Genomic DNA, 21,935 nt, shown 5'->3' on the forward strand with positions numbered 1-21,935 from the left:
TGAAATCACACAATCAGTGCTTTTAATTCAAAACAAGAAAGACAACTTCATCCTGGCTAGACTTCTTGCACCCATCTGATGGTATCTTCTCTCCCTGAAGACAAAGGAAACCTAGCATTATCTTGAGGTTGCCTGGTGGGCAAGGGATGGGCCCAAAGAGAGCTACAGAATCCCCCTGCTGAATGAACGACAGACACATTTGTGAACTGTGGTGGGGCTGGACACTGAGCAGGTCCTCACTGACAAAATCCTTGTTGATAATGTTGCCTAAGTGGGTGCAAATACAGCAACCAGCTCCCCTACCCTGGGAGTCTCAGGTTCCTTTTGCACTGTGAGGACTGTGGGTTTGGAAGGAGAAAGTGGGCTGAGTTCCACTCCTCATGCTCCAACACTAGCAACTGGTGGACTGTTTTGGGGGCTGGCTGCCGGGGATGGGAGAAACTGGGGTCAAGGACAGGTGAGACTGGTCCACTATGCAGTCTAAATGAGTCACATGGCAGCTCCAGGCACAGAATGTTCTGGGATTCCTCCTCACCACCCTTTGCCCAGCCCTCTTTTCTGCCAGCTTGTCCCGTCCACTTGTCCTGGATGTGGTAGCACAGCAGAGCTGGGAGCAGGCTGGGAAGGAGGCCAATGCCAAGATTCACCTGGCTGTGTGTCCATCCATCCCTGTCCTCCCTCCCTGCCCCTCAGGAAGCCCCATCCCAGTGAGGGGTCAGCGGGGCCAGGAAGCACTGAGTTCCTTCTCCAGACCCTGGACAAACTGGTCATTGAGGAAGAGCAGTTGACCATGGGGCAGGAAGCGGGCAAGGATGCCCTCGATGCGATCAGCCCTAAGCAAGAGGTTGGTGCTGGGGGTAAGCAGCCGGAGGTGATCCAGAAGGAGGCGTGCCAGCAGCCGGAGTGTGCTCTCAGCCAGCAGCAGGTTCTCATGGGCATCCAGCACCAGGGCGAAGCCTAATGAGAGCACACCCAGCCACACCACTGTCCGAGGCTCCTGGAAAGGGTCCCCTGCTGCCAGGCGGAAGGCCCCATGTGGGGCCTCATGCAGGGGCACTGGCTCATCTGAGGACTGAAGCTGCAGATCCACGGAGGTCCGGCCAGATGCCTGCTGCTGAAGCTGGCACATGGATTCCACCTGCCTGGGAAGAGTGGGTGGGTCACTGATTTCTGTCATCCTCATGACCACCCCTAAAACTGAGAGGTGCTATTAACTCCATATCTCAGATGTAGAAACTTAGCCCCAGAGAGACTAAGTGACCTGCCCAGGACCACAGAGCAGGAAGCATGAGCCATGACAGGAATCCAGGCTCCCATCTCCAGGCCCTGAACCATTTCACTCCATGTGTTCAAGAGAAGGCAGGTTTTGAACACAGCTCTTTGAGCCAGGAAAGGGCACCAGGGGAAAAAGATCCTGCCACCACTAGCTTCACAGAGGCTTCCTGAACATAAAGAAACGCAAGCCATGAGAAATGAAGAAATGCAACTGGCCTGTCCAACCTCTCCACCACCATCCTGCAACCCTTTCCAAATAAAAAAGAAAGACCGTCCACTTGGCCATTCAGGTTTTTGAAATCTCTCTCTGATCCCTCCTGAATCACTTTCTAATTTGGGCCATGCACAGGCTGGTTTTAAAGGCATTTAATTTTCTGTGCTACAGGAGGGGGGTGGAGGCCCAGAGGAACAAGGGGATGGCAAGAGGCTAACACAGGACTGCCCATTCGAGAATGTTAATCCCCGGACACAAAAGGCAGAGAGGTCAAGAGATTCTGGCACTGGCTGGCTCCATCTGGGTCTGGGATGGGAAGGTCCAAGGCCAGCCACTACATCTGGAACAGTATTTCCCACACACTGCTCTTTCAGTGGCTTTCAGGAGGCTCTGGGCTCAGCATTCCCATGTATGACATTCTCACTCCTCCTTAGGGATTCATAAAACCTACAGGCATACTAATGGCCCTGAGAAGTCCTGCACTGCAAAGCATGTTCCAGGATCTGCCTGCCTACACCCAAATCCCAGCTCTGCCATGTTCTAGTTACATAACCTTGGGCAGGTTAAGTTCCTTAAAGTCTCTGTACCTCAGTTTATTCACCTGCAAGGTAGGGGTAATAACTGTATCTATCTCAATAGACAGTTACAAGGATTAATGAGTCCATATACATGAAATGCTCAGAACATAAACTCTTAGCACATATGTACAGGCTCAATAAATGCTAACTATAATAGTTAACGATGATGACCGTACTGTTATTATTTCTTTAACCCCTTTTCACATAACGCTTGTGAACAATTGTGGACAGCTCATGGAAACACTACTCTAAAACTCTGTCTCTGCTTCTTAGTCTGATTCTCTGTGCCCCGCAGAAAACCTATCATTATCAGGCATGTGTTCAGTGAAGGCCCATATGTTACCTGGCCACAGCCAAAATCTGCTCCTTTCGAAGGAGCCTGTCCCTCTCAGCACCACGTGGCCGTGGGTCATCAGGTGAATTCTCGGCACCAAAGACGCAGGAGTAGAGCACTCGGCAAAGGCCCGTGTCCTGGGCCTGCGGAGCCCGCAAGTTGTGGATGAGGAAGGCGTGGACCATAGCTCCAGGGCAGGCACTACAGGGAAGCCAGAGACCTCAGTGAGATGGGTGTTAAAGTCACAGGGCAGCCACAAGGCAGCATGTCCAGAGGCTGCTGTGGCTGGACAATGGTGCTCCTCAGCCACCCAAGACACACTCCCCGCCTCGCCATAATGGTGTCTGGTCAGCAGCACTTCTGCCCACAACAAAGTCAATGGTGAAGAAATCTCAATTGCTTCTCTGCCTTTTGGCTAAGGTTAAGTGAAGAAATCTCAAGACAACCCCAAACCTACAAAACTACAAAACAAATGGCCAGGAATCTTCAAAAAGTGTCATGAGAGACAACAGAAGCTGGGGAGCACTGCTCCAGACTGAAAGAGACTAAAGAGAGGAGACCAGCTGAACGCTGCCTGTGTGTGGGATGTGTGTGGGGGATCCCCAGCCAAGAAAGGGGTAGTTTCAACGTACAGCACTAGTAGGGCAACTGGAAACATTCTAGATAATAGTCTTGACCAATGTTACCTAATTTTGAATGTGGGTGAATGTTCTCGTTTTTAGAAAATACACACTGACCTACCTCTAAACATTGAGCTAAAATGGCATCGTATCTGCAGCTAACTTAATTATCAAAGGGTATGAGATAGCTCTTTATAAGAAACTCTTGAAATTTTCTGTAAGTTTCAGATTACTTAAAAATAAAGACTACTAAGTAATGATACTAATAATAAGGGTGTCTGGCTGGTTTAGTGGCCAGCCAGGGATGGAAAGGCAGCGGGTACACAGTAAACAAATATCTGTTATCTGTGATTAAGGGTAAATAGATCGTCAGTTTAGACTGGTCAAGCAGGAAGGTTCGCGAAGGCGCTCTGAGAGCGGGACCCAGCTGACCTGGCGCTGACCTCCGGTGACCCTCCAGCGGCAAGAAGAGCGCGTCATCAGCCTCCGCCACCGCGTCCCCCCTGCCCACAAATGGTAGCGACAAAAACTCTCACGTCACTGCCTCGCGCAACCCTGTGGCGCAGGGCATTTGGGGGGTTGTAGTTTCTTGCTCCAGTCAGACGGACCTAAACCAGGCACCCCGCCCTGAGTGTGCTGTTCCTGAGCCCCGGGGCCGCTGTCCTCCAGGCGTCGTACTCACCCTTCCTTCCCTGCCTGTGGACTTCTGCTAACAGGCCGCAGGACCCGGCAGTGGGAGAGTAATGGCGGCTGCGAAGCCCCTGGGCGCTTGCGCACGCCGGTCGCGAGAGCGCGCACGAGGTGACGCGCGCAAGGTGGGCGGGGCCCGCGCGCCCGGAGTGCTGCTCCGGGAGTGGGGAGGGGCGGTGTTCTGACACCCGGGCCCCCGGCGAGGGCAGCTTTCGCCCTCCGATCAAAGACCCCTTGCTTCGAGCTCCCAGCAAGGCCCATGCCCATTATTTCCAGACAGGGTATGGGTGTTCCTACTCGGAGCCCCTGGACCAGCCGAGCCCCAGGCCACAGCCCCCGTCGACCGCGAGAGGGCGCAGCGACCCGGCATGTGAACCTTCCGGGAAAGGCCGGGCGGCCGCGTAGTTGCGAGGAGGGGTTCGGACCCCGAGGTCCCTGCGAGCCTTCTGAGGCTCGTGACGCCTAAAGGTGCGGGGCTTGTTCTCAAACTGGCCGTTATGCGTGGGAGTGAGTGGGGTGCCTGTTAAAATGCAGGTTCCTGGGCTTCACTTTTGGAAATTGTGACTTCAGGACAAAGATGCATATTTAGGCATTTCTTCGGGGAGGGTTTAGGGTTGTGGGTTCCTGAGGTGGGTTAAGGCCAGGGTTCGGTTTCGAGTAGAATGATTCAAATTTATCCCTGCCCCCCCCCCATCCCCCTAGCCCACCCCTGTCACAAGCTGTGTGTTCCCGGCAGGTGAGTCACTTCGTTGGACCCCAGTGAAGGGTTTAGTAGGCTGACCAGTTTTTCCTTTTGTACTTCCACCTCTAACAAGTTGACCCCTCTTTGAGGGAGGCTGTCAAAGATATAGTGAGGAGATTTATTCTTTCAACCTAAAAGGGGCCTGGCAGGCCATCTGCCTCCAGCCCCAATTAGAGACTCAGCCCAGAGGTGTTTGGGGCCCGGCAAGGTCTATCCTGAGCCTCACTGCCTACCCTGGGCATCCCCACACATGCATGTACACTTTTGCCTTATTAGCAAGTGAACCACTCAAGCCTCCCAGTGTTCTGTTCCTCAGAGCTTCCACACTGGCTGTTCCCTCAGCCTGGAATGCCCTTTCCTCCCCCCTTTTTTCCCCCTTCAAAATGTGCTCAGACCAAAACCTAGGGGAAACTTTCTTGCCTGGACTGCCCGTTAGCGTTCAGCTGCTCTCTTTGCACCCATGGCTGAGGGTCTGCCTGTGGTGGTGATGTCTCCCATGGGGTATACACAGGCCATGGCACACATGTTCCCTCCCCAGGGCCATGCACAAAGTAGGCCTGGAGCCGACAAGAACACACTCCTTGGTGACTGAAGAAATGAAGAGCCGGGGAGTCAAGGTGGGGACCCTGGAGCCAGTCCGCTCCAAGGGCAAGGCATGCAATGGCTACAGGACCTGGGCAGGGCGGCATTGAAGGAAGGCTACAGGAGATGGGCAGGGTCTGACTAGGGCATAGGGGCATTTTGAACACGTACAACATATATTTGTAGATGGAGGGGCAGGCCCAGAGACCGTGTGAGAACTCAGTCACAAGACTGGGGTCATGTTGGCTCAGTTCCTGGTTGCTGGTCCCTATCACGCTCAGCCAGGACCCATGTCTGCCAGCTGATTACAGCAGAGACCTGGCCAAGGGCTGTGGTTGCTTGGGGCCACCTGGCATCTGGAATACAGTATTCCAGACTCTGTCCGTTCCTTTTTTAAAAATTATTTTTAAATTTTTTTTTTCTTTTTAGAAAGCCCAAATGGGGGAGAGGGGCAGAGGGAGAAAGAGAATCCTAAGCAGGCTCCACACACTCAGCATGGAGCCCAATGTGGGGCTCAATCCCACGACCCTGGGATCCTGACCTGAGCTGAAATCAAGAGTCGGACACTCAACCAACTGAGCCACCCAGGCGTCTCTCTGTCCATTCCTTAGGCAGTGAGTCCACTCCCAAATCCCAGGCCACTGAGGGGCTGGCCTCGCGAGGTATGTGAAGGAGACAGCAGTGAAAATCTAGCCTGAGCCACTACTATGCAGGGCTTTGGAGGACCCAGATGGAGGTAGTGTCTTGACAAGTAGCAGAGCAGACTCAGGTGCCATTCCTGACTCTTTGCAGCCTTCAGCCAGCCTGTGATTTCCAGGTCTAAAGCCATGAGCTGAGGACAGTGAGGCAGGAAGGAGCCTGGGTCCCCCAAGATGCTGCAGAGCCTTCTTGCTGAGTGAGGAGCACACACATTTATTTTGTTAAACAGCTGTGTGGGGTTGCCGTTACATACAGTCTAATTCATGCCTAATTGAGGCAACGTGAAGTGGTCAGGGTGTTTCCTGGCATATAGTAGGCACTCAGTAAATCAATGCATGTTGACAACCCTTAATACAGAGGCAAGATAGGAGAAGGTGTCAGAGAGGTGTTGGTCAGCACTGGAAAGCAAATGGGGTGTTCTGGTCTGATGGGAGGCAGAGGGACGGACAGGCTGACCTTCCAGTGCCTCCTGGAATTATAAAACCAGTCCTCACGACAGAATGGAACAGTCTGAGTGCGGTGGAAGCAACATGCGTTGCATGTTCATGTGTGTGAGCCTTTCATAGTGGTTACCCTACAAGTTGCAGCTGGGCCAGGCATACAATAGGTGCAGATGTGGGTTTGTGGGATATGGAGAGTGTGTGTATGTGTGTGTGTGTAAGAGAGAGAGAAACTGAAGAGAGAAGGAAGGAAAGTAAAATAAAGCACTACACAAAAACTAGAGGAGATTGAATGAGGAAGGTGGCTGGATTTAGGGCCTGGCCCACCTGTCTAGAAGTGGCTCAGGATCACACCTTCCTATCATTCCCCCTCTCCTCCCTCTGGCTGTGTGCAGAGGTGCCTATCACCCCACTCCCCAGTGGTCTTCTCAGTGGTCCTCTGAACTGGGGTGGGGGGTTGCCTGTACCCTCTTACGTTGGGCCCCTTCCCACACTCCCATCCTCCACTGCTCCCTACCCATGTCAGGGTGAGGCCTACCCCATGGTGGCAGGCAGCCTGGTGCCTGCCTTTTCCAATGCCCCTTGGTGCCTAACACTGTGATGTGTGCTCGGTGACTGATACTGATTCAACTTGGAAAGCAGTTTCCGTTCCACACCTACCCAAGCCGTAGCAGTGTCCTGATCACCAGTGGGCAGCCTGGCTTGGGAAGCTCTGCTGCTTCTCCCAGATGTTAGAACCAACCCCCAGGTCCTGCTTACACATCTCCAGGGACAGAGAACTCACTCCCTGGGGACAGCCCCTTTAGTTTTTGACAGCTGGGAACCCATATTGAAGGTCTTTACAGACCCTGAGTCCTCAGGCCAGACTAGTTGAGCCACCACCTACTTCTGGATGTGGGGAGGGCAATTGGGTAGAATCTGCCAGCCCCAGGCAGTGGATTTTCTGAATGACTCCCTGATAAGGATGTCTAGCCATTTCTCAAAGAGTAGAATAGCAAACTAAGCAGAAGAAGGGATCTGCTTTTTTGAGAATCCAGGCGGGCTGAGATTAAGTGGATAAGGCTGCTGTAGAATAAAGGGGACCAAATTCAGGCCAGGCTTGTTCTTCCATCCCCCTCCACCTCCCTGGGTCATCTCAGAGATGGCATTGCCCTGTGCGGGCAGCTTTCCACCAGCCACACAGATGGCTTCCTCCTCTGTCTCCACCACATCCCCTTCCACAGCTTCCTAACTGCTACCTGGACTGGTGCTAGTAGACCACCAGCTTACATACAGCATCTGGGCTTTTCTCCTACAACCCTGGGGCTTGCCCATGTGCAGAAAAGGGACAAAACCCTCAGCCTGGACCCCTTTCTTCTAATTGTTTTCAGGCTCATCCTTTTTACCTGTCTGTTCTTTAATCCTCACACTGGCCCTAAGTAGTAACAGCCATAGCCAACTCTTGTATGGCACTCACTGTAGACAGGTTCTGTTCTGAGTGCTTTACATACACTAACTCATTTGATCCAACCCGCAATCCTTTGAAGGAGGGCATTTACAATCCCCATTTTACAGATGAGGAAATTAAGGCACAGTGAACTCAAGTAACTTTCCTGAGGTTACATGCTAAGGGAGATGTGCGTGTCCGTAGATTTCAGCCTGCCCCTCCCCCCACCTTGTGTGTCCCCCTTCCTCCCTGTCCCCTCACAGTGGCCCCAGGGCTGACTCAGCCCCTGCTCCAAATTTCAGAAGACCATAGGCCTCCTCCAACTCCAGCCCTGCGTACCTTCTACAACCTAACCCTGGGAGCTCCATTCCACCCTCAGGGAGCCCCAGGCCCCGTGGAAGTAGTCTTGGCTGGGCTCCAGGAGGAGGAGGCCATGTGTGATTCGTCCTTTCAAACAGCCGCGCTTCCTGCAGGGCTGACAGCCAGAAGGCCCCACGAGGCGGCTGGGACCCGGCCACGTGAGGCTTCCTCCCCTCCGGCTGCCTCAGGCCCCGCTGACTCAGAGCCTGGCAGCCCTCCCAGGGGCGTGTGCTGGTGCAGCTGGGTGGGGCGGCGGCTGCCTAGCGGCACTCGGCTGGCACCCACACCAATTCCTGTGTGGGCTGGGCAGGAATGCTTCTTACCTTCTGTCCCGTAACCAACTGTCTCCTTTGAACAATCGGCTGTGAACAAGTCCACGTCCTCCAGCGTTCTCTCAAGGCATGGCTTTCCTGGCTGCAGAACAGCAACTTCCCCGTTATTACTCAACTTCCCTCTCCTGATTGTTTCCAGATTCCATGAGACCGTGGACCTCCTTGTCTAAACATCCCTCCTTTCTGTACTAACAGTTTCATTGCCTCTGGAAAGTGGGCGCCTATGTGTTCGATTCCAGATACGAAGACTTTTTAGAAATCCCAAGTTTTCTAGACGGCTGTAAGCTGTCGTCAATGGATGGGCTCAAGCCAATGACGTACAGCCAACTGACTCTGAGGAGTCACTTTAACTTTTTGGAGAATCTGACTTGAGGAAGAAATTAAGACCAATATTTCAATGTAGGAAAGTCAGAAAACAGGCTGGGCTCATAATGCTTGAGCCTTGCTGCTGCCACACCACAACGTGTAGGTCCAGCACTTAACAGAGCTCTTTGCTATGTACAACGGTCACGTTTTCTGGTTAAGAGAGAAAAATTAAAATTTACCAATTGTGATGAGCATACGGGGCAGCAGAATTCTCATTCTGCTGGTAGAAAACGCTAAAGCTGAGCAAACACACTATGACCCGGCATTTCCACTCCTGGGGATATTGCCAGTACCATTTGAAATCACCTCAAATAATCCATCAAGGGCAGAATGAAAATGTTCTATACCTGATTGTGATGGTGGTTACACACTGTCTGCATTTGTCAAAACTCACAGACTTGTACACTCAAATGGGTGAATTTGATATATATAAATTATATCTTCACTTTTATTTTATATATTCTTTAAGTAGGCTTCATGCCTGGCACAGAGCCCAATGTGGGGCTTGAACTCACGACCCTGAGATCAAGACCTAAGCTGAGATCAAGAGTCAGATGCTTAACTAAGCCACCCAGGCACCCCTGTATCTTAATTTTTTAAATGTAAAAACCAGAAGAAAAAAATTTAGAATGAATAATTCAATTTAGGGGTATAGTCACACAGTGGAATACTATTCAGCAATGAACAGGAACAAACCGCTGCTAAAGGAAACATAAATGAATCTCAAAGTCATGCTGAGTGAAGGAAGCCAGACGTAAAGGTATGAACTGTATGATTTCATGTATATGAAGCTCAAGACAGGAGAAACGAATCTACCTGACAGAGGTCAGAATAGTGGGGACCCCTGGGATGCAGACACTGGGAGGAAGCAAGAGAGAGCCTCATGGAATTCTAGAAAAGTCCTTTATCTTAGCTGTGTAATGGTTCCTCGGGTCTGTGTTCTCTGCTTAAGATGTGTGCCCTTGATGAGATGTTGATTATTCTTCAATTTAAAAAGAAAACATTTTTTAAAATTGTTTTTGCAAGTGACCCAGTGAGCGATTCAGCTGGTGTCCACACCCCACTAGTGCCCACTGACTCGGTCAGCTTGGCACAGGCCAGCTTCCCACCTGTGCCTGGCCCTATGATGCTCTTTAACTACCCTGGGCCAGGCAAAACAACCTTCAAAACTGGCCAGCAGCCCAGGATTTTAAACTGCTTCCTTGCCTGATCTGCGTCCCTTCATGAGCATCCAGGAAAGAAGTTATCGCTTCTCTTGCTAGGGGGAGGAGAGATTGGGGCACCTCTGCCCCATCCCCTGAACTCCAGGGGTAGATGGGGTCCTGGCCCGAGCTGGAGAGGCAAACCTCTGGCATTCCCTCTCCTAGACTCAGGCCCACCCCCATCAAGGTATATGTGAGCACCAGGACCTTCTCTGGGGGAAGTTTTGTTTCCTGGCTTGACCAAGGCCCTCTCCCTGACTCCTCCTCCTCTTCCCCTGCAAAATGAGCTATATACCTACCTGGTAAGCTTAGGAGACAACGTGTAAGTGTCTGGAACAGTGTGAATGCCCCATGACCACAACTATGGCTCCGATGGTGGGATATGAGGAGGACAGATGTAGTCTCAGATGTCAGCACCTGGCACACAGCCTATGTGTTTACACTCAACACCCATGGCTCTCTCCTCCCACGTGGCCTGACCCTGACCCATGGGGTGGAAAGAGGACACTCAGAGTAGAAACCAGGCAACCTAGCCCCACCCACTTGGCTTTTCTGGGACCAAGGCAGGAGGTGAGAAGTGGGAGAGTCCTAGGCAGCTGGAATGCCTGCTCTGCTTGTATCTGCTGTGTGACTTGGAGGCAACCACATGCCCTCTCTGAGCATCCAGCAGCCTTCCTCCTCTATAAACCAGGAAGGAGGGAGTGGGGCTTCCTGGAACCACCTAAGCAGAGTGGAGCAAGCAAATCTTAGTAGGACAGTGCCCGGGGCCTTCCCCCCCACTCCCCATTTCTCCCTGTTCCTCAGGGGTCTACACAGATACTTTTTTTCTGGGGCAAGTCCCCTTACCCGAATAAATGCTACCCTTGGTGTCAGCTGCCTGATCAGCGGATAGGGCTTTTGGAGCTTTCAGAGCCCCTCCCTCCCTGAGCAAAGGCCCAGGCCCCCAGACCATCAAAGTCACACCCCAACACACATGCATTGTGCCCTTGCACGGGGCCTGGACCAAGAGGGAAGACCAAGCCTTTGGGCGTAAGAATCTTGGAGGAAAAGCCGGAGACAAGGCAAGCATTGTTTAGACTCAGCCTGGGAATCTGGAGTCCTTTATTGCTCTGGTAGGAAATAGCCTCCATTTTCCCATCTACAAAATGGAGTGAATAATCGTTAGCACCACCTACTTCAGAAGGTAGATGAACTTTGACAGAAAGTGGTAATGATGCCCCACATGTTTGACACACTCTGTATCAGGTAGTACCTTATCTGTACATGTGTGCAAAGGAGGCCCGGCAATCACAGACTCGCATTTGGGGGCAAGGGTCACCTGCAGTGGTGTTCTGAGGGAATTTCCTGAGACACCAGGTTTGGGCCTGGGACCCGTTCTCCCAGATTGGCCCTTTTCCACTCTCTTGATCTTGAACTTGGCATCCCCCTATGTGGTGGAACCTCTGTGGGGTGCTGGGGCCGCTGAGAGGAAAGTCAGTTTTCTGACAGGGCAGGAAGGCTTCTGGGAGGAGGTGACATCTGAAATTGAGTCTCAAAGGAGGAATAACAGGGAGAGAACATTCCTGATGATGCAGCAGGTGCAAAGGAAGGAAATGTGAAGAGCAAGGCATGGGGATTTGAGTCAAATGAGGTGAGGAATGGGCCTGGGGAGGGCCCAGGTCCTAAAGGGCCATGCAGGGATAAGTTTATCCTAAGGGCAGTGGGGAGCCACTGACAATTCTTGAGCAGTGACAGGGTCACTTTGGTTATTTGGTGCAGTTTAGAAAGGGTGAGCTTAGAGGTGTTTGAGTAGACACACGAAGGAGAGGCAAGGCTGCCTTGGGAAGAGAACATGAGGCCACCTCTGCAGGAGTCTTCCGGCCCCCATCCACTGACCTGTGGCCATCCTACCCCCCGCATCAGCGTCTGCCATGGTGTTGTCAAGGGCCCATAGGACACAATGCTGGTTACTCAGCTTGCTCAGTGCTTTATTGAACCAAGGCCCAAACAGATGACTCATCTGGGCCTTCAAGCACAGCCCCCCACACATCCTGAGATTCGGAATCCGGACGTGGCTCTGTCCTTGGCTTCGCTGCTTCTATAACATTTCATCTTGAATATTTCCAAACCTTAAAGTGTAAAGAGTTTGTCCACACAGACAGACACATATATATTCTTGCCGCAGGCTGTCATGCTCACTGAAATGCTTCAACTCAGCAGTTTGTGTGTGCAAGGCATTGGGCATCCATGGCTATCCATCCATCCATCCGTCATCCGTCCATTCGTCCATCTGTCCATCCACAACAAGACAGCAGCAAATTCTGACCAGTCAGGCCCCGGGGTTCACAGCAGTGAGGTCTGGACTTCCAGGGGCTCAGGATGCAGGCCTTAGCCCTGGCCCAAGGGCCCCTGAAGAGCTAGGGTCAAGTGGCTAATTAATGTTCAGAGTCTCTAACCCCAGCTGGAGAGGGGAGCCTAATCCTCAGCCTGTGAATATCCTGAGATGGTCAACAAATCAGACAAATGAATCAAGCGTGCGGGTAACACTGAAACAGGAAAGAGTAAGAGGTTATGTTTGTGCTGGAGGTGTTCATGTGGAGGGACAGGAAAGAGAAAGAGAAAGAAAACATGGCAGACACACCCAGGAGTGCTAGAGAGGGCCCGGCTGCAGTGTCAGCTCCCCTCACAGGGAGGAATTCTGCCTTGGCCCATCCTGGGGGGCTGTGGCTTTCCTCTGGCCACATACAAACCTCTGGCCCTCTGGCCCTAGAGAAAAGGTGGGTCTTTTCTGGACATGGGAAGACAAAGGGTTAACTCAAACAAGGAAGGAAAAAAAGCAAAAAAGGTCCCTGCTGGACACAAAATACTTCCTTAGAGCTCGACATAATCCAATTTCACCAAATCAACAGGCTGGGCTCCTCCAGGGGCTGGGCTGGGGTGGGGGTGGGACAAGGGTCTGAAGTATGATTGAATGGAGACATGGGGACCAGGGCTGGGGGCAGACAGACAGGACACCCTCACTGCCCTTCCCCTGGATGGCACCTGGGGCCTCCAGCAGACCCTCAGCCCTGCAGGGCCCTAGGTGGCTGGCACCCAGGCCACGAGGAAGAGAAGGTAGGCAGGACTGGTGCTGGCCTTCACTGGTCCTGCAGGCGGCTACAGAGCTCCCGCCGGCTCCTCTCCCCAGCCCAGCTGCGTGTCTTCAGACGGAAGGTCTTCAGCTCATCCTTAAAGGCCTCATGGTTCATGGGCCGGTAGTCCTGGGGCTCACAGAAGGTCTAGGGCAGGATGGGAGAGTCCATCAATACGGGGAATGGTTAACTCTGAGAGGAGACCTCCCTTCTCCTTGGGCAGAACCCATTCCCTACTGTCCAACCCTCCCACACCCCATGGTACCGGGTGCTGGGGGAAGAACTCCTTATAGCCGCCCTTGAGGATATACATCTCAGGATAGTAGAGGCTGGGATAGTCGTTGGCGGCTCTGTCACGCTCCCTGATGAAACGGCACCTGAGACCAGCAGGGGTGTAGGGGTCAGAGCTGGGCGTGCAGCGGGATATACCTCAGGGAACCTATTCTTTGCACCCACCCCTTTGTGGGCCATGGGGAGCCACAGAAGGCTTGAGTAAAGGAATGTCAGCCACAAGAACACTCTTAGATCATCTGGCTACTGGGTCCAGAAAAGGTTGGGGAGATGGAAGAAAGGAGGTAAATCAAGGGAGTTGTTTCTAGAAGATAGTTCACAATCTTTGTTAGAGATATCTGACCTGGACCAAGAAAGGGGAAACAGGAAGGAGAGAAGTAGACAAAATTGTAGAGATCTGTTCAGGAGGTCTGGACAAGACTTGGTGAGGATGAGAGGTGGGGAGAAGAAAGATCCGTCAAACCCTGGAAGGGTCAACATCACCGAGGTTTGGGACAGGGCCCTTGAAGGTTAAGGACACTTTTGGAGACTTACAACCAGATCTTGGGGGGGGGGGGAGGGTGGCAATGGATGGTGGGCGGACATGAGGCCAGATGGGAAGGATGGGGAGAGGGAAGTAGGAGGAGGGTGCCATGCAAAGGAAGGGAGGCTGAGGTCTGCTACACACTGCCAGGAGACCAGAGGCCCAGGTCTAGGAGGGGCTGGGGCTGGGCTCGGGCCTCCTGTGCATCAGATGGCTCCAGCATCCCAAAGCCTGGGCAGAGGTCAGGAGCAGACACCCGCTGGCTGACTCACATGCGGGGACCGCGTTCAGATGAGAATTCACAGTGGAAAATGAGGATGATTCTCTTGTCCAGATTACAGGGTGTGATGGGGCTCTGTAGCAGGAAGGTCTCAGCATCCCGTTCCAGGGGCAAGTTCACGGCAGTCTGCCAGAGGAGCTGGAGGTCAGGCAGTAGCCCTGGGCCTGGGTGGCAGGTCCCTCCCTGTGCGGTTCCCAACTTTCAGACAGGTGACCCCACCTCTTACTGGGCAGAATCCTTCCCTAAGATAGGGTGCAGCCACCCCCCCACTGAGTCACTCTCCCCGCAGAGGAAGGACAGACCTGGTGGGTCTTCAGGGCCTGTCCTCATCAGCCCGCCTCACCTTAATGTGCCCGCCTTCATACTCGTAGGGGTACCTGCAGTCCACAATCACAAACCTCTCCACAATATTGCTGAACTTGCCTGCCAACAGGGCTGCCATCTGTGGGTCACAGAGGTGGGTCCCAGCAGGTCAGGCTGACAGGTGGGAGCTGACCCCAACCCTCCCGCTGCCTTGGCCTTTTCCAGCCATAAAAGGTTAACAGGCAAACGTCCCAAGTGTGCCTGGAGAATGGCTCATCCCCACATACCGTTTCTGGTGAGATGTACTTGAGATCTTGGTGCTTCCCATCCACAGTCTGCAGAAGGAAGGCCTGAAGGGAAGAGGAGAGAGAGTTTGAGAAAGGGAGATGGGAGAAAGAGAGAGAGAGGAGAAAAAAAGGTGAAACTGGCAAGACCAGGAGTCAGGTAAGTATGGAGTTTCTTTTCTAAGCATAGAAGGCCACACCTGCTCTGACCTTCAAATTTAGCTCTGGTTCCGATAGCAACCAAGAGGTGCCTCTTGGGTTCTGACATCCAGGGAGCAACCCCTTTCCAAGGGGAAAGTGAAGAAGAGAGCAGAAGAGATGAACTCCCTGCCTGCTGCCCCCACACTCTGCAAAGCGCCCGGATGAGGCCAGAGGAGGCTCCAAGCTAGATGTTAGTTTGGAAATGTTTTCCAAGGTTGGAACACAACTGATACCCCAGACAGATTTGAGGTAGAGTCAGGAGACCAAAGAGAGCCAGAGAGAGGAGTCTAGGTAAGAATAAAGGATAAGCTGCAAATGACATAGCAGGGAGTGGGGGGAAGTGTGCTGGGAGGGGAGAGGAAGGTGCCAAAACACCTGCTGAGCTTGGGGGGGCCATACAGTAAGGGGTCAAGTCTGCGGAGGGTCCCCAGTGCTGGTACCTTGGAGTAATCCCCAATCAGTTCTCGGTGGTCACTGTCCAGGATAGTCTCAATCTCATCATGACACAAGGACTTTGAGCGGAGGACACGGGCTTTCTGTGGGGTGGATGGTGGCCAGGATCAGGGGTGGGGAGGCTGCCCCTCAGTGCCCCCATTCAGCTGGTACCTCTTTCCCTGCCCCCTCCCTCTGCCACAAACCCAGCCAAGAAGGGCTTGCGGGGTGGACTCGGACAGTGGCCGCCCAGCCCCACCCTAGGGGGTACCCACAGGTTCCTCGGCCTCCCGTTGCTCCTCTGGAGGGGTGACGCTCTTCCTCCGCTTGTTCTGTATGGGCAGGTCCCTGTCGTGGGGCCGCTCCAGCCTCTTGAGGATGGGTCGGATCACGCTGCAGGGCATGGACGGAGAACGGAAGAGCCGCTGGCACTTGCTGTATATGATGAGGTCCTGGGAGGGGTGGCAGGTAGGGGGTCAGAGTGCCCAGCCCCTGCCCCCTACTAACCCCACCTGGAGGGTAGGGCTCCACCCCTCCAAGTTCTGAGCGCCCCCCCCCCCAGAAACCCACCTGCTCTTGCTCCTTTTCTGAGGTCTTGACCAGTGGGGCGCTAATGAGGCTCTCCATGCCTGGGGGGACCACATTGTCATCCTGAGGCCAAATCAGCAAGGATATGGTTAACATGCAGGCAAAGGCCAAACCGCGTAGGCCCTAAGTCCTTCAGCATGGCCCTCCTCGGCCATGTCCACACAGGGTGATCCCTTAGAACCAGGAAATTGCAGGGCCCCACTTGTTTGCACAGAATCGTGAGAAGCGTGGCCATGGTGGAGTGCCAGGCTTCCCTCTGCCCTGCAGGGCCCTCCCTCAGTGCATCACCAGTGCCAGTCGCCTGCTAGTCTCTGGTAGGCCAGAGGTCAGGCTGTGACTCCATTAGCTCCAATTCCTCTTCTGTCATTGGAATGATGGCGTAGTCTCCTTGCAGGAGGTCAGTGCTTTCCTCTTTGGGGAGATCCTGGGGAAAGACTGGTTACCTTTAAGTCACTCTCCAGGATGTCCACAAATCCATCATCTTCCTCAGAGGACCCCTGGGTGGCAGTCAGGGGGAAGCGGGATCGGGCTGGGGGACTCCACTCCTCTATTTCCATCTTCCGCTCAGGGGTGAGACACTGTGCAGGGGACAGACACAAGCTGCTCAGGGTGGGGACCCCGGGCAGCCCCCAACCCCATCCTTCTGAGAAAAGGTTCCCACTGCCTCAGGGTTCAGGATCACCCTCCACCTTCCCCCAGGCTGCCTTCAGGGGTGCCAACCCTACATGCAAGCCCACCCTGCATGGTCTGGCTCTCTTGACGTACCATCAGATCGGGGGCTGAGCTTGGTCTCTGGGCAAAGGCTTCTCTTCGGTCAGCCCACTCTTCCAAAGCATGGGCATGGCTGGGATGTGGGGGTTTCCATGGCATCTTGAAAACAAATCCATCCTGTGGGCAAGATGGGGGGGGGGGTGTCATCAAATGCCAGAGAACCACCCCAGCACACCCCCTTCTCTCCCTGAAGTGCTCCCACTCCAGCCTTCAGGACGCGCACATTCTCTTTGTCCTCCCCAGAGCTGCGGGCAGCTCGGCCACACGCCTCTCTCTTCCTCCAGCTGCCAGGTGCTTGGGAGTTGGTGATGTTCCGTAGCACAGGGCTGTGGCCCAGAAGCCTCACCTAGAGAGCCAGGTAGGGCAGCAGGTACTGAAGGCTGCATTCCTCTGGCATCAGCCCTGGCCCTACCTTCTCCCATCCCTCCTTCGAATCTCCCAGCTTGCCCATCCACCTCCAAAACCCCATCTCCCACAGCCAGACCAGGGACGCCAGACCACTTCAAGTCCACCCTCTGGGAGGCGACCCTGGATCCCTCCTGCCCCTCCTCAAGCCTGGGCAATGCCTGGGCCTCCAGCGTCAGGCCTCAGAGGGCACTCACCGGTAAGGACTGGAAGCGTCGAATGGCAAACTGCTCGCTGCAGAAGGAAACAGGGATGTGTCAGGGCTGAAGAGTAGAGGGCTGTGCAGGAGAGCAGGCAGGATGCCCCTCCACTGCAGAGCCCTATGCATCCCTGTGGGAGGGAATGGGACAGCACCCTCCCCATGCCTACTCCACCCAACGCAGGGGGGTGGGGGGGTGGAGGGGAGGGGAGCATGGACAGAGCCTGTGGTAGGTAGACTACCAAGACTACCAGAGCCTGCCTGAGGAAGGCTGTAGCACTTACTTTCGGATGACCCGGCTGGCTGCTTGGATGGCCTGTTCAAACCTAAGAGAGAGAAACGTCCTGTGCAGCCCACCTCCTCCTATAGCACATTGCCCACCCCCAGCATCAGGCCCCCAGTCCACAAGGCCTAGAGGCCAGGACTCAGGCCAGTAGACAGTGGAGGGAAGAATGCAGGGAGGGGGTCCAGGTACTGGGGAGGGGGGAGAGGAGAAGCAGCCTGGGATTTTGAAGGCTGCCCTGAATGGAAGAGGGCCCAGAGAATGGCAGCAATAGAGACAGCTGGGGCAGGTCACAGGGTTGCTGAGGCGCTACCAAGGCAACGGTCTCGCCAGCCTGCCCACAGGCCTTCCACCTGTATGCAAATCACCTCAGCGGGGCCATATGGTGGCCAGGAAAGGCATCCATCCATCCCATGATGACAGACTGTGGCCAACAATGTGGGTATCTCCAGGGCCTGGATGCCTTCCCTCCCCTTGTGTGGGGCGCTCCTGGCTCCCCCCAGGACAGGGGCCTAGTATAGTGTGCCCCTGGATCAGCCACAGTGTGCCATGCCAGACCCCCTGGTGACAAATGTTCAGGGTCACATCCTCTCCTCCCTCCTATGGAATTTTCCAGGACCCAGCCTCTGTCCCACCCCCTTCTCCTGCCTTAGAAGAGGCCAGCAGGCAAAGAATTCCAACAGATGTTCCTTTTGAGGCTGGGGCACAAGCTTCTGTAGATAGGCCCCACCCCCTAGCTATGTTACCAGAGACCACCTGCCACGCAAGGCTTTTGTGCGTCTATGTGAACGCAGGCACACACACACACACATGCTTCTTTCTGAGAAACTGTAACCGACACAGCAGGTGCAGAGGTGGGGGGGCCCACTGAGGGCTAGCGTCAGGGGGATGACTCCTAGGGGTGGGGAGTGGTTGTGCCCAGACAACCTGGCATCAGGAATGACCACGTTGCATTGGCTTCATTTACAATATGCACCTGGGCCTCAGGAGTAAAGCAGGGACAGCTCTGTGTTGTCACCAAAAACCAACCTGCAGTCCCCCCACCCCCACCCATTTCTCTCCCTGCTTCCTGTTTGTGAACAAACCCTGTAGCCCAGCCCAGTCTGATCAAAGGCAGTGGGAGGAAAGATAGGCACTGCTCTGACCCCAAAGCCATAGTCCCTCAGCCCAGTCTGGGGATGCCCAGCTGTCCCCACTAAGGCCTGGCAGCTGCTCTCCCTGCTGGGGCTCTAACAGCTGGATGGGAGTAGCTGTGGTCTGGAAGATACTACTCATGCCCCACAACCAAGGGGAAGGGATCTGTCCTCAGCAGAACTCTCTCTCCATGCTCTCTCTAATAAAGTGCCTGGTCCAGAGGTTGCCTATAGGATGGCCAAGGGCTGGACCAACATGCCCCAACTGTTTTGTTTGGCCTATAGCAAATTCAAAGTTTTGAATCAATTGGACCATATTTTAAAATTGTTATATTTCACAGAAAAAAAAACAAATAAACATCTGTATAGGCAAAAGAAAAACAGGACACACACCAGGCCTGTATTCCCACAAGCCAAGGGCTGGCTGAAGTATCCACTGCTCCAGAAGCCACTATCCCCACTACCTGGTCCTGAGACCACAGTTGGCTGCTATTATAGGAGCAGACCCTTTTCTGAGACAGGAAGCAAAGTCTCAGGACTTGGGAAGGTCAATTAGTACCAGGTATATGGGGATAGGAGGGGTCTGGGCATTCTCCCAGGCTTCCCCAGTGGGTTTATGATGAAACTGGGATTCCCAAAGGCAGGTTCCAACTCCTTGGTAGTGGGGATCTTTTCACTTTTTTTTTTTTTTTTTTTTTTTGAGAGAGAGAGAGAGAGAGAGAGAATATCTTAAGCAGGCTCCAAGCTCAGCATGGAGCCTGACAAAGGGCTCAATCCCACGACCCTGGGATCATGACCTGAGCCAAAATCAAGAGTCGGATGCTCAACCCACTGAGCCACTCAGGTACCCCAGTGGAGATCCCTTTTCTGTACTTACGTCTGCTCTGCCATCTGGGGATCCATGGGGCTGGGAGAATCCATGCAAAGACCTGAGGGGACAGAGCATCTTGGTTTGAAAGTAGTGCCCATCTTCTGCACTTTCCCCCACCATGTCCCAACCCTATTCAAGAAAGAAAAAACCTGTTTCTATTTTAGATCTTGACACATTAAAAAAAAAAAAAATGTAACAGGGCAGAGAGAGGGAGAGAGACAGAATCCCAAGCAGGCTGTGTGCTGTCAGCATGGAGAACTTGGAGATCATGACGTGAGCTGAAATCAAGAGTCTGAAGCTTAACCAACTGAGCCAGTAGGTGCCCCTCCTCTGTATGGGTTTTTAAACCAAAATTTTGCTAAGCATTTTTCTTAAACTGGTTTAAAGTAATTTGTTCTAGAAGAGATAACAGCTTTTGAAAGAAAAGGTTATAGCTGAAGGCAAGCGAATGTTATAAAATGACCAAGTTTCAGCCCTAATGCCTCCCAGGTGGGGCTGTGGTTCAGGGACTTTGGCGCCTGGTTTTAAATAGGTAAGATCTCCTCTCCCCAAGTGGGCCCCGCCCTACAGCCCGCTCAGCCAGTCTGGGCTGGGTGTGGTAAGCCCCACCAGAAGTGGGCAGGTGGAGGCTCCCAGTTGTGGGGAAAATGTTAGTGTGATTGGCAGGGAAGTGGGGAGACTCAGGCAGCCCCCCAAGTCCCCCGGGGCCCTTGAGACTCACCTGCATCAGAAGATTCAGAGGACTCAGACGACAGGGAAGATTCAGATGCTCGTCTCCGGGACACGGATAGGCGTGTGAGCAGGCCGCCTACCTGACTCTTTGGGGTCTCACTGGGAAGGCAACAGGGACCCAGGGAAGGAGAAATGTAAACATGGGGCTCAAGAGCTGGCTGGCCCATGTTCCCACTGGCCACACCTCTGAAGGGCCCACCACTGCCCCAGAGAGGCGATGGCACTGAGGGCTTACCCTCTTCTCTGGGCCTTCTGCAGAAGCCCTAAGTGTCTTTTCTTTGTTGATTAAGAAAGAGGTGAGCCCAGAGCAAGAGCAAGAAGCTGGGCTGGAGGCCACTCTGGGGGATGGCAGGGCAGGAAAGGAGCCCTGGGGGCCTTCATCAGAACTCTTCAGACCCCTACCCATCCACAAGCCTTTCTGGAACTAGGACCAATACTTTAGTCTCTATTGCTGCTGAGGGCAACCCAGTCTGGACACTGCAGGCCTGTTCAGGAAGCAGGACCAGTGTTTAACCCCTTAACCCTGGGAAAGGACTAGGGGTGGAGGGAGCAGGGGCATGGACATAGGAGAACCAGTCTGTTCTGCCACCCTCAAGTTCCCACTCCAAGCTCAGAATCCCCTGCCTGGGGCAAAATAGTGGTGATTAGGGCAGAGATTAGGGGGGCAGCGGGGGAGGGGGGGAGCCGGGAAGTGGGACAGTGGTCTCCAGAGGCTTGTGCTGCCAAGAGCAAGTCACCTGGAGGGTGTGAGCAGCACAGACCTGGCCCCATTGCCCTAGTCCCGGGTCCCTGAAGCAGGCTCTTACCCAGGACACCTCCCCACTCAGCCTCTCGATTCGACTCCCACGCCGGGGACCAACACCCTAGTGCGGGCCTCTCACCCCACACCCCGCGTCGGTGGGGCGCCCTACCTGCCCAGCCCGGCGAGGTTGTGCATGGTCTGGGTGAGGGTGGTGACCGGCGAGGAAGCGGCCGCGCGCTCCGGGGACCCCACGAGGCCATGAGCTCCCAGCCGGAGGCCCCGGAGGTGGCTGGGACGCTCGGCGCCACCGCGCACGCCGGCCGGACTGAGAGCCACGCCCGGCGCGGGCTCGGGCTGGGGCAGCTCCATCGCGGCGTGGCCCGCGGAAGGCTGGCCGGAGGGCCGGGCGCAGGGCGACGCCGGGCACAGCTGGCCGGGGCGAGGTGGGGAGCGGGCGCGGGGTGGAGGGGGGGAGGGAGGGAGGAAGAGCCACGGGGCCGGAGCGAGGGAGGAGAGGGAAGCGGGGAGGGTGGGGCGGGGTGGAGGGACGCAGGGACCAGCCACCAGTCCGGGAAACCTCTAAGCAGCAGCTGCCACCTCCACCTCCTTATATATTCGAAAAATAACAGCAGCCGCGCCGCCGGACGCCACCAATGGGGGCTCTGGTTAGAGGAGGGCGGGGCTGAGGGCGGGGCCCGCGGGGTGAAAGGCGCGGAGGCTGGCCAGCCCGGCCCCGCCGAGTTCCAGACTTTGGTTGGGGCTGAGGGACTGGAGTTTCTCCTGAGCCCCCACGCGCCACCCCTCGCCCCTCCAGCCAGGACTCGAGGATCTTGGCTTCCCAAATTCTGCTTCTCGGGATGTGGTTTGTAGTTACACACCCCCGGCCGAGAGGGTCTCAGAGGAACCAACACCCGCTAGGGTGGCCTC

The 21,935-nt window shown here is 54.4% G+C and overlaps 2 protein-coding genes across 6 annotated transcripts; both read right to left on the minus strand.

The window, feature by feature from the left end:
- Positions 1–8,592, minus strand: AP5S1 (adaptor related protein complex 5 subunit sigma 1). Of its 4 annotated transcripts, none has more exons than XM_086701780.1 (3): positions 8,284–8,592; positions 2,411–2,602; positions 1–1,142 (listed from the first exon to the last, which is right to left on the minus strand). In XM_086701780.1, the coding sequence occupies exons 2-3, from the start codon at positions 2,584–2,586 to the stop codon at positions 716–718; spliced, it is 603 nt and encodes a 200-aa protein (XP_086557906.1). In that variant the 5' UTR covers positions 2,587–2,602; positions 8,284–8,592; the 3' UTR covers positions 1–715. The 4 variants fall into 4 exon arrangements, with proteins under 4 accessions (XP_086557906.1, XP_025788106.1, XP_086557907.1 ...); XM_025932321.2 differs by lacking the exon at positions 8,284–8,592 and adding an exon at positions 3,704–3,861; XM_086701781.1 differs by lacking the exon at positions 8,284–8,592 and adding an exon at positions 3,454–3,667.
- Positions 8,593–11,810: 3,218 nt separating this feature from the next.
- Positions 11,811–21,464, minus strand: CDC25B (cell division cycle 25B). Of its 2 annotated transcripts, XM_025932341.2 has the most exons (16): positions 21,178–21,464; positions 20,256–20,365; positions 19,541–19,592; positions 17,532–17,573; positions 17,246–17,282; positions 16,867–16,989; positions 16,638–16,760; positions 16,316–16,450; positions 15,855–15,935; positions 15,560–15,736; positions 15,293–15,388; positions 14,655–14,717; positions 14,408–14,506; positions 14,057–14,190; positions 13,236–13,347; positions 11,811–13,117 (listed from the first exon to the last, which is right to left on the minus strand). In XM_025932341.2, exons 1-16 carry the CDS (start codon positions 21,375–21,377, stop codon positions 12,977–12,979), a joined length of 1,725 nt encoding a protein of 574 aa, XP_025788126.2. In that variant the 5' UTR covers positions 21,378–21,464; the 3' UTR covers positions 11,811–12,976. The 2 variants fall into 2 exon arrangements, with proteins under 2 accessions (XP_025788126.2, XP_025788127.2); XM_025932342.2 differs by lacking the exon at positions 16,867–16,989 and having other exon boundaries at positions 21,178–21,463.
- Positions 21,465–21,935: the final 471 nt, after the last annotated feature.

This window comes from Puma concolor, chromosome A3 (genome assembly GCF_028749965.1).
Source record: "Puma concolor isolate L17-30 chromosome A3, mPumCon1.1.hap2, whole genome shotgun sequence".
In the NCBI taxonomy this organism is placed as follows: Eukaryota; Metazoa; Chordata; class Mammalia; order Carnivora; family Felidae; genus Puma; species Puma concolor.

What these genes read in the sequence shown, in the direction of transcription:
- AP5S1 (XM_086701780.1), bottom strand. Translation starts at nt 2,586, where the DNA reads ATGGTCCACGCCTTCCTCATCCACAACTTGCGGGCTCCGCAGGCCCAG. An exon ending in CAGATTTTGGCTGTGGCCAG is followed by an intron (nt 1,143 to 2,410) that starts GTAACATATGGG and finishes CACTCTTCCCAG; the next exon opens with GCAGGTGGAATCCATGTGCC.
- CDC25B (XM_025932341.2), bottom strand. Translation starts at nt 21,377, where the DNA reads ATGGAGCTGCCCCAGCCCGAGCCCGCGCCGGGCGTGGCTCTCAGTCCG. An exon ending in CCCCAGATGGCAGAGCAGAC is followed by an intron (nt 17,574 to 19,540) that starts GTAAGTACAGAA and finishes TCTCTCTCTTAG; the next exon opens with GTTTGAACAGGCCATCCAAG. An exon ending in GACGCTTCCAGTCCTTACCG is followed by an intron (nt 16,990 to 17,245) that starts GTGAGTGCCCTC and finishes CTGGCTCTCTAG; the next exon opens with GTGAGGCTTCTGGGCCACAG.